This window comes from Trachemys scripta, chromosome 1 (assembly GCF_013100865.1).
Source record: "Trachemys scripta elegans isolate TJP31775 chromosome 1, CAS_Tse_1.0, whole genome shotgun sequence".
NCBI lineage: Eukaryota > Metazoa > Chordata > Testudines > Emydidae > Trachemys > Trachemys scripta.
The window spans coordinates 192,710,889-192,722,539 of NC_048298.1; the positions used below are offsets into that span (position 1 = coordinate 192,710,889).

Consider the following 11,651-nt stretch of genomic DNA (forward strand, 5'->3'; position numbering starts at 1 on the left):
GTGAACAGAGTTTGAGCATAGAAGTTTCTGGTTATCAGGGAATAACATACAGATTATTGAGGGTGCAAAGTTTGGCTTAAGATCAGGTGGCATGAGGAATACATAATCTGCAGTATCCCCGATTGAGGGTAAAAGGTTGATGGGACAAAGTACAGACATGGAGATATGAGGGTATGAAGTTCATAGAGTGATCTATATCTGCAGCCATGTTTCTCTTCTAGCTTTTCAAATGGACTGTTGGTGCTTAAACTCTAAGAGTGGGATTTTTAGAAGTGCCTAAGAGCACTTTTCAGTGGGCTTTAGGCACCTAATTCCCTTAAATGCTTTAGAAATTCCCAGCCTTAATCACCGATGGGGTTGTCATTGCAGCTATCAGTGATTCCCTTCCTCTTTTGTTCTTTTAGATTGGAGCTTAGACTTGCAAAAATTACAGCTGACAGCCAAAAACCAGCCAGCCAAACCTTAGTGCGGAATCCTTCTGTGTTTAAATGGATTCTCAAGGACAAGAGGCTCCAAAACCTTATTTGAATGTGATTTAGAGTAAAAAGAAGAACAGGAGTACTTGTGGCACCTTAGAGACTAACAAATTTATTAGAGCATAAGCTTTCGTGGACTACAGCCCACTTCTTCGGATGCATCCGAAGAAGTGGGCTGTAGTCCACGAAAGCTTATGCTCTAATAAATTTGTTAGTCTCTAAGGTGCCACAAGTACTCCTGTTCTTCTTTTTACTCTAAATCAGTAGCCATTAGGTATTCTGGGGTAGGTTTCTCTGAGGAAGTTTTGTTGAGACATACACTTCAAAAAAGTTTGGTTTTGAGAAATCAGTTTTCTGATGAAAATATATTTCATTGAAAAATTCGCAACCAGCTTGTCAACATCCATTCTGAAGTGATGACACCACAACAGGACACTGTATTTCAACCATGGTCTCACTAACGCCCGATACTGAGGTAAAATATGACCAACACTGACAATCAGAAAGACATTCTAAACCCCAAACTCTATTACCCTACACTTTTAAGAGATTAACATGAAAGTGCTGCAAATGTCAAACTAGGGAGCCAGGTGCAGCGGAAGTGGAGAGGAGGGGAGAGGAGAAATCCTATCCTCTTCCTAGAGAAATTAGCTATGGGCGGAGGCTAGGAGTGACCGGCAATTCCCTGTGCTGCTGTGACCCAAGAACCCTCTTGATGCCAACCAGAAATGAGGTGCAGGGAGGTTACCCTGATTCTGGGATGTACATTCTGGTTCACCAAAGAATGTCATGTCAGGTCTCAAAGGAAAGTTGATGTCACACTGGTCACAAATATCCCTGTGAAATGCATGTACAGATACTATGTAAGGAGTTATGTATGTATACTGAAAATATGTTCTTAAAGTCTGTATCAAGGCTGGTGAAAAGCTGGTTTTCTGTCAAACAGGAGATGTCTCTGCTCTGTCTAGTCTCACATAAATTTATTGTCTCGTTCACAATGGTTCCCCTATCACCAGTCAGAACTGAATGCAAAGGAAGGATTGTAAAAAAGAACTAACAGGAAGAGAAACACAGCAGAGGCAGAGAACCTTATCTGGAGGTGCATAACAAAGGTTTACTTGGGTATATCTGGGAAGGGGGCAACTGGAACACCCAGACACTCTTCACTGAGGAAGTAAGAGGACAGCGCTTTTGCTTTCTGAAAAAGGGGTCTCAACCAAGCTTGACTGAAAATGCTGTAGAGGACTCTGGGTGAGATAAGCTTCTGTAGACCAGAGGTTAACCTATTTACTCTCTAGAAAGTGTGCTATGATTTCGGTTTATATGTAACCATTCGTTTCCAGTATCCTTATTCACTATCACTTGAATCCTCTAGACCTGCTATTTCTGTGAGTGTTCAGGGGATAAGGGGCTGGATACTACAGGGAATGCTCAGAGAGGGCTTGGGAGTTTGTGTGTGTCTATTTCTACCGGAACAGACAGCGGGAGGCCTGAAGAGGCCTGGAAGGCAGTGCTTGTGCTGGTTTCAGGAGCTGATCCACAGCAAGCACTGACAAGACTCCCTCACTCTAGGGCAGGTGGTGGTGCTGTGCCTCAAAACCCTGGTTACCCCTGGGGAGCATCACCGCTGCCTACCTAGGCCTTGCCTCCATTCTTCACGGCCTTTAGTAAAACAAGACAGTCTTCACTGGGAGGAGAGGTCCTTTACCCTACACATTCCTCACAGTCTCTGCCGTTTTACCCCATAGATCCCATGGCAAGAGGGACATTCTGATTTAAGAGACCTAGTCCTGTTAGTGTGACAGAACACCGTGTCAGCTACAGCCAGCCATGTCACCACGGTAAGGAGTCAGAGGCATGCCAAATACAGATCCAAACTCTTAGGTCTCAAAAGTGGAATTCAGGACTGCAGTTCCAGCCTTCAAAGGGTGAGTGCTGAAAACAGAGCTGTATCTAGATAATCACCCAGTGTGTCTGCTAGGATGGCATGTGACTACCAAAGGCTCTAACCTTAAAGCTATTCTTTTTCCTGCTTTCCAGACCTCACTCTTGCTTGTGCTGCAGAGCTGTACGAAATTAACTTGTGCTGAGCTATCGGCAGCTCTTGCAAGCTAAGCAGGGTCCAGCTGTGTCAGCATTCAGATGGGACATCTCTGAAGAACAGCTACGTGCTGCAGGACGTGGTGTTGGCTAGTCAATAGGTTCACCGCAGAACTGGTGCCTCAGTATAATGCTCTGTACTACCTGAAGTCATTCGGGCAAATTGTACAGCTAAGCACCTCACCACTTGGATGCACATGGCTCTTTCCACAAGCACAACCCATGGATGTCCTGGGCAAATTCCAGCTTTGGGTACTCTATTATATGTTACAGTAATGTCTAGAAGCCCCACCCATGGACCAGGAGCCAATTCATCCTGCCCCCCCACATCCTCTCTGCCGTTTCAGTTGGATACAAGATTGTAGAATAAAGGTACAAGAGCTAGCAATGCTTGTGCTTCAGAGCAGAACCTGAAAATGAATTCCAGACTGCTCTCAACTATTCTGCTCCCCTCTCAGTCACTGAATAACTTGGAGATTACACCTTCCTCTGAAGCATCCAGCATCAGCCACTATCTGAGACAGGATTCTGGACTACTGATCTATTCCTACAGAGTAAGAGGTACAAAAGATGGTCTAGTGGATAGGGTGCTGGACTGACATTTAGTAGACCTGAGTTTGATTCCCAGCTCAGCCTCATGTGACTTTTGGAAAGTCACTTATAGTCTGCTCTGGACAATGGAGAAAATACTTCCCAACCTGACGTGGGTATAGTGAGGACAACAAAATCCTCTAATAATTGTGGGGCGCTCAGATACTAACTTCTATATACATAAAAGTAAGCAGTAGTCCCTGAGCAGCATCAAGCACCATATTTCCTTCCTCAGATGGATCCTGAGCTGGGAGCAGAACTTCTGTGAGGTTTTCTCCTCCTGTCAGGCAAGGATGCATTTTCTCTTTTGAATGAGCAGCCGTCTCTGCTCCAACCCCTCTCCCACCTGTTCCATGGAAGCCTTCAGACCACGTTCCCACAGTTGCTTAGCAATCTCACTGCGACCTAGAAATTCCTACCTGTGTTTCCTGATGTTGGCTCAATGATCGTGTCCCCATGTTTCAAAATCCCAGCTCTTTCTGCATCCTCCACCATCCTCAGGCTAATTCGATCCTTCACGCTCCCCCCAGCATTAAAGTACTCACACTTTGCCACTGGAAACAGAATAGTCAAACAAATGTGTGTTAAAAAAAAGAGAGGCACTTCAGCATTCACCAGAGGAATTCTGACTCCTTACTTAGATCCAAAACCACTCCAGCTAAGATCATTTTTTCCCAGTTAAACACCCCCCACCTCCCAACAAGACAAAGGGAAAAGCAGCCCACAGTACAGTGGAGAAGTCAGCATTTCCAGTGTCTTTGGCCAATTTGATAAAGTTCCTGGCACATTTCACAGCTGGCCACAGGAACAAGCAGCTCCACACCATGTCAGTTTCATCTTAATCAGTGGGTCTCTCCTTTTGTCCTCTTTTCTCTGCTTGTTACACCGGGGCAGAGGATCAGAGAGCATTAAAAGCCCATGTGTAGCTCAACTCAGGAGAGGGGGAGTGCGGACAGGTTAGGGTGCTCTACCAGTACCAGGTGGAATTTTTTAAAATAGGCCATTCCCTTGCCAATTGTTCCTTACTGAATTTTCCACCTCTTGGGAGCTTGATCTAACTGTTAAGAAGTCCACGCTTTCATTTTATCGCATGTCTCCAAGTTTCAGCCCTTTGGACAACAGTAAACAGAATCTCTTAATTGTCTTCTGTGAGGATCCCCTCCATGTACTTTTACACTATTACCATGCAGCAGTCATTGTTTAGTTAAGCTACGCAGACTGTAGTTTGTTCTTTTAAATCTTTCCTAAAAAGTCAGTCGCTACAACCATTTCATCATTTGCACTGCTCTTTGGGGACTATTCTGCAGCCTCATTCCGAAGGGCCCAGTGGCAACACCGAGAGCTGGTTGAAAGTCTCATTTGAAACTTTTTTGACCAAAAATGGCTTTTTAATCAAAAGGGAAATGTCATCGGAAAATGTCCATTTTTGATGTGTAGCATGTGTGGTTTGCTTTTTGTTTTGTTTGTTTATGCGCACGAGCGCGGGCGGAAGAGGAGGTACAGGTAACCAAACACAGAAACCCAAAAACTGAAGAATTTTCTTTTTTTTCCTTTTTGCAACTGAAAAACATTAATTTTTGTCAACCTCTTCACAGAAACAAAAAGCATTTCTCAGCCAGCTCTCATGAACACTGTTAAATAGGGTGATCCAGATTTCTGAAGCTACACCTCTAGCACAACACCTGAAGATACACCTCTAACTTCTGTCTGCAGCAGGTACTCACAGAGTTCACACTTGAGTCCAAAGAACTTTCCGATCTTGTTGATTTGTACCAGAGGAGTATCACCAATTTTCTTCAGAATGTTTGGCAGGATGTTTGGAGACTTTGACCTAATGCACACACGCACAGACACATCAATCAGTTCTTGGCGGTAACACTGGGAGGTCACATGCTTATTTTGGATGTTCTTTTTAAACATACAGAAGTTCACAACAGAAAGGACTTTCTAAGACAGCAAAACCCTGATCCAAAACTTTTGGAGTAATCAGACATCAGTGAAATGATATGGATAGCACAAGGTACATGCATTTACCTCACGCATCATGTAGTTCAGTGGTTTTCAAACTTTTTTCCTGGGGACCTAGTTGAAGCTGGGGATGAGGAGTTTGGGGTGGAGGAGGGGCTCAGGGCTGGGGTACGGGGGTGAGGGCTCTGCAGTGGGACCAGGGATGAGGGGTTCAGGGTGTGGGAGGGGGCTCTGGCCTGAGGCAGGGGGTTGAGGTGTGGAAGGGGGTCAGGGCTCTGGGCTGGGACTGGGGATGAAGGGTTTGGGATGCAAGAAGGCCTCTGGGTTTGGGACGGCTCAGGGGTGTGGGAAGGGGTCAGGGCTCTGGACTGGAGGTGCAGGCTCTGGAGTGGGGCCAGGGATGAGGGGTTTGGGGTGCAGGAAGGGGTTCAAGGTTTGGGGGGGCTCAGGGCTGGGGATTGGGGCATGGACTTATCTCTGGTGGTTCCCGGTCAGCAGCACAGCTAGGGTGCAAAGGCAGGCTTCCTGCCAGTCCTGGCACCACAGGCTGTGTTGCACCCCGGAAGCAACCAGCAGCAAGTCTGGTTCCTAGGCGGAGGCGCCCCCCCCCCAATCTGGAGGGCGGAGCCAGTGCTCGGGGTGGGGCAGTGCGCAGAGCCCTGGGGTCCCCCTGCTTAGAAGCCAGACCCACTGCTGGCTGCTTCCGGGGTGTGGCGCGGTGTCAAAACAGGTAGGAACTAGCCTGCCTTAGCTGGGTAGCACCGCCGATGGGACTTTTAACGTCCTGGTCAGTGGTGCTGACCAGAGGAACCCAATGCCTGACATGCCGCGACCCAGTACTGGGTCGCAACCCGAAAACACTGAAAAACGCTGATGTAGTTTATTGTCATCATTACCAACCACTTAATTCAATTATTCAACTGATCAGGGCAATTGCTTAATAGGTTACTTAGCATGAGTTAACTCTGGGTACGTCTACACTGGCAAGTGTCTGCGCCACAAATTATACCACTTTTATTAAAACTCTGGAATTAAATTGCTGTTGCGCGTCCACACTGTGCTCCTTGTGACACTGGAGCGCATCCACATTAGCAACTCTTGCAGTGGCAAAGACAGAAGTGCATTGTGGTAGCTATCCCATTGTGCAACTGGCTGCAGGGTGCTTTGGGAATGGTTTGCAATGCCTCGTGGGGCAGGCACAGCGTCACATGATGCAGGCTTCCCAATCCCATTGGCATCCTACTACATTGTCAGCTGCTTTTCAACTGAAGTGGTGTGGGGGGGCAGAGTGTGTGACAGGGAGTGTGTGTGTGTATATGGAGGGGGGAAGACAGTGTGTTTTGGGAGACAGAGAGTGTGTCAACACGCTGTCTTGGTCAGACAGCAGCAGGAAGCAACCAGTCCTGAGGCAGGGGGAGGAGGAAACCCCCATCAGCCCCGGCTCCCTCCCTAGGCTCTCTGCACATCAAATCTCTCTCACACACACACACCCCCACACACACCTGCCTCTGGGCATGGCTACACTTGCAGATGTAGAGCGCTTTGAGTTAAACCGGCCTTCATAGAGCACAGTAGGGAAAGCGCTGCAGTCTGTCCACACTGAGCTGCATGCACACTGGCATGGCCACATTAGCAACTCTTGCAATGGTCACAGAGAGCAGTGCGTTGTGGGAGCTATCCCAGCATGCAATTGGCTGCAACGTGCTTTTCAAATGAGGGGGGTGGGGTGGAGTGTGACGGAGTGTGTTGTGTGTATGTGTGGGGAGAGTGGGTTTTTGGGGGGCTCTGGCGGATCAAAGCAAGTTTGATATAATGTGGTTTCACCTATAAGGCAGTAAGATTTGTTGGCTCCCGAGGACAGCATTATATTGGGGTAGAAGGGTGTATATAATATAGTCTTTTGTCTGGTGAAAAAAAATTCTCTGGAACCTAACCCCCTCATTTACATTAATTCTTATGGGGAAATTGGATTTGCTTAATATCGTTTCACTTAAAGTCACATTTTTCAGGAACATAACTACAACATTAAATGAGGAGTTACTGTAATGGCTGCTTTGTCTCAGAGCAGATAAGCATGCCGGCTGTCAGAAACAGAGCTTTCAAAGGGCATAGCCACATTCCTGCAGTGATTCCAAAACAATGACAAGAGTGGCCACTTGACTTAAGGGGATTATGGGACGTTTCTGGAGGCTGATCAGAGCGCAGTGATGCAACACTCATTCACACTGATGCCCAGGCGTTTCAGCCAATGCGCACCAAGTGTTAATCTTCTCACTGAGGTGGAGTACCAGGAGCGCTCTAGCCCTGGAGTCAGAGCTCTCTACGTGCCTTGCCAGTGTGGATGGGTAGTGAGCTAGAGCGCCCGGGGCTGCTTTAATGTGTAGCCAAGCCCTCTGTGTTCAACAGCACGAGCATTCCACATTATTGGTTTACTTTGTGTCCCGGAGCAGATCAGTACAGCATGCAAGGGCTGTCAGAAATGGTGCTTTGAAAGGGGAGGGGCACCTGTCTCCAGGGCAACCCGCTTGAGGCATTATGGGACAGCTCCGGAGGCCAATTACAGCACAGAAAACAATTAAACATCTACACTGGCAATAGAGTGCTAGAGCCTCTATGCAAATAGCCTTACGACTCTCGACGAGGTGTTTTTTTTGCCGTGCTGCAACTGAGGAGTTTCTGTGCACAAAGTGGCTTGGCAGTGTGTACACGTCTGCAGTTTGAGCACAAAAAGCTGCTTTACTGCGAAGAAATTTGTCAGTATAGACAAGCCCTCTGGCTTATGCAGCTTCACATCAGCTTCTTTAAGCAAAAGGTTAATGGGAAGGGAATGTTTGTATATTGCTAACAATGTTCTTTGTTTAGAAGAGTTGAAAATCTTATTTATTAAATATCAAGAAGAGGCCGTTTAGCTTGGAAGGGGTATTGTTCATTTTAAGGAAAGAGGTGAAAAGGAGTTCTCTGCATCTCAAATTAGTAATGAGGGGGAGCAGGGAAGGAATTAATAAGATTTCAGACGTTTTCTCCTTCTAGCAGATATGGGCTACAATAAAAAGCATATTCACTGGAGAGATATACAGGGGGAGGGAGATAAAGAATGATTCCCAGGTCAAAGGCAAGAACTACAAAGCTGCGATCCACAGCCTGCTATGCTCTCACCATCTGAAGTAGGTTAACATAAATTTCAGCCCTTCCAGGAAAAATTAATGCATCAGTCATTTCTATATGCGTATGCACATATAATCTCCATCAATGCCATGACTGCTCCAAACCATGGTTTGTCAACAAAAGCAGACTAGAAATAGTCAGACTAGATCAGTGATTTTCAACCAATCGTCCATGGACCCCTAGAGGTCTGCAGATTATGTTTAAGGGGTCTGCGAAAGGTTATTGTTACCATAGAATAGTGTCAAGTATCAGGGGGTAGCCGTGTTAGTCTGTATCTACAAAAACAACAAGGAGTCTGTTAGTCTTTAAGGTGCCACCAGACTCATAGAATAGTGGTTTTTCAACCTCGGGACCGCAGACCATGTCAAAGATTTCCAAAGGGCTGTGCAACTCCATTTGAAATTTTTTTAGGGGTCCGTAAATGAAAAAAGTTTGAAAACCACTGAACTAGATGATCTAATGTTCCTTTCTGGCTGTATGAATCTATGAGATGCTGAGCACAGATTAATGCTGCAATTACAGGCAGGTGTGACCAAATTCCTGGTGAATTTATTCATTTCTTGCCTGCATTTTTTGGGAGGGAGGTTTAAATAGCACCATTTAGGGAAGATGAAAGTGAATGTGTAAATATGAGAAAGCAAAAAACTGTCAAACACAAAAGATGTCTTCTTGATCCCATTAAAGTCAATGGAAGTTTGCCTCTTTTATAAAACATAAGCTAGGTTTAAACATATTAACTGAGCTTGCAAATGTAAATTACAGGTATCAGATACAAAAGTGTCCATATGCAAAATTATGCCAATTTAACTAATACAGCTAAAAAGATTCACACCTTTAGTTAAACCCATGCAGTGCTCTGAGGGGACAAAGTCTTGGTTAACACTGAAAGGCAACAAGGAAAGAAAGGTATCACTTACAAAGTGGGGTGATAATGAGGGGATTCAGAGGGGAGTTTTCCTGGCTCCCAGGTACATTTGCTAGGGGTGTCAGGTCGGATCCACTTTCTCTCCTCACTGATGTTACCGGGCTCCTTCTCCAGGCCTCCATTCAGTACACATTTAGCAGAGAAGTGAGGGCAGGAACTGTTGTCCATCTCTGCTTCTGGAGGAACTGAAGGCATCGTGTCTTTGAAAAGGAAAGAAGAACCTGCCATTATTCAGACTCACTTTGAGCATCCTCTGAGAAGTAAAAGGATTACCTCAAAGCCACATGACATATGCAGCAGACTACTTTAAACCCTATTTTGTTATGATGTTACAGATTATTATGGAGGCAACTGAACATAAGAGCAATGTAGGCTTACACCACATACTGCTACTGTCTTGCCTTCATTATGACACACAAAGCTGAAGTCTTCTGGAATCTTCTGCTTTCCCCATCTGTTCACCCCATCAGAGGAGGGGCTCAGTCTCACGCTGTTCTAGTATCAAGTTCCAGTGAGACAGCATAGCCTAGCAGTCTAAACATGCAGCTGGAGCCAGGAACTTCTGAGATTGAATAACGGCCGTTGCTAACTCTTTGGGGGGCTTGGGCAATCACTTAGCATCAGAGTCTTCGGCTAGGTCTACCCTAGGACTTATGTTGGCAAAACTTGTGTCGCTCAGGGGCGCAAATAGCACACCTCCCCGAGCAACGTAAGTGTTGCTGGGTTAAGCAGCAGTGTGCACAGTGCTATTTCAGAGACCGACCTTCTCCTCCTGACTCAGCTACTGCCACTCATGGAGATGGTTTTATTGTGTCTATGGGAGAGCTCTCTCCCATCGGCACAGAGCAGCTACACGAGCGATCTTCCAGCTGCGCCGCTACTTCAATACAGCTGTGCCGCTGTAGGCTCACTAGTGTAGACATGGCTTTAGTTTCCCTATGTATGAAAAAAATAACATACCAGGGTCTTTTAAGGGCTCGTTAGGGTTTGTGCAGCACTGGGACGACAGTAAGCTTTATGATCATGGTTCAAGCTGTGAATGGCTGGTTGGTGTCACTAGGCATAGCTACCAGGTAACTCAGGGGAGTGCAAGACCATAAGTGCCAATAAAACTCCTTTGCTCTGGGTCTAAGTAAGCCACAGTGACTCCATCTTGTAAACTTTCACCTACTTCTATGCTAACTGCTTACATGCTGAAAAAGGCTAAAGCAGTAATGTAATGGTCAGCTTTTCTAGCAAATAGCTGCTGTTTCGTTCATACTAACAAGGTCAAAGATAAGCAGACGAATGGGAATTTTCCTAACTGTAACTGCTTGAGAGGGAGGAGAAGAAGGGGCAGGGGAAAAAGTAACAAACAAAGCCTGCACAAAAACTGCTTAAAATATAAAAGGAAAAACTTGCTTGTATTTGCTGCGCTTAATTTAAGACATGTTGGTCTCCTAGGGCCTATTCAAAGCTCTTAAATAAAGTTGTTTTGCTTCTTCACACCTGGTGTATCTATTAGTGCGAAGCACACCGGGCAACGAACCCCGCTGCTGCCTCCTCAGGCCCTTTTGGGCTGGCAACAGGCTTATAACTGAAATGGGAAGTCGGGCTCAGCTCTGGTGCAGCACTGAGTGGCAAAATTTGTGACCACATCCTGTGCAACAACAGCATGAAGACAGGCTGGTATGAATTAGAAGATTGCCTGCTGTAAACTGTGGGCGTCTCCAAAAATCAAGAGACGAGACTGATCAAGCAGTAGAGTCTCCCCCCAATAAAAAAAAAAACAAACAAACAGCCTACCACCACTTTCTACCCCAAAAGGAGCTAGGATCTCCCCATCCCAAGCAGATGGCTGGCAGATTTATACCCCGCTGGATGATCAGACAGCAGTGCTGACTGACTCTAGACAGAGCTCAATTTAATGTGGCTGTGCCCTGGGCAGAGAATGGTCATGTTAGAGAGGCAGTTTCCTGCCTAGTGGTGAAACAAACATCCTCAAAGGGTGGGTGAAAGTGAGAGAGCTGCCATAGAAGAACTGGTCTGGCAAAAACTCAGAAACACCCCCAAAAATTCTGCCTCTGGGGAGGGCAGGGGAGCGGGCACTCACCCTCTCTGGAGCAAGGCAATGAGGGAAACTAACCTGGAGCTGGGGAGAAACGTTAACAAAATCCACAAAGAAAAAATAAAGTCTGTAGCTGAATTACTTCCAACACCGAACGCCACAGGAAAGAGCGGCAGGCTCGCAGGGCCGGTTTTATGAAGGTTTATTTCTGACTAGATTTCCTGTGAGAATCACCCTCACCAATACGGAATATGGAGTCAGCTCCATGCAGATGGTTAACAGGTCTTGTTTTAGGTCATGTGTCTACACCCCCCCCCCCCCCCCCCCCCCCCCCCCCCCCCCTCCCTCCCCCCCCCTCCCCCCTTCCGCCCCATCCCCC

The 11,651-nt window shown here is 46.4% G+C and overlaps 1 protein-coding gene across 1 annotated transcript in view; it reads right to left on the bottom strand.

The window, feature by feature from the left end:
* LOC117868046 (cystathionine beta-synthase-like) overlaps nucleotides 1–11,651 on the bottom strand; it is a gene marked incomplete in the record, with an annotated part of 57,166 nt that overhangs the window by 26,042 nt on the left and 19,473 nt on the right. Inside the window, 3 exon segments of the mRNA XM_034753639.1 lie at nucleotides 3,587–3,721; nucleotides 4,892–4,998; nucleotides 9,218–9,425. Coding sequence (XP_034609530.1) covers nucleotides 3,587–3,721; nucleotides 4,892–4,998; nucleotides 9,218–9,420 — 445 coding nt within the window.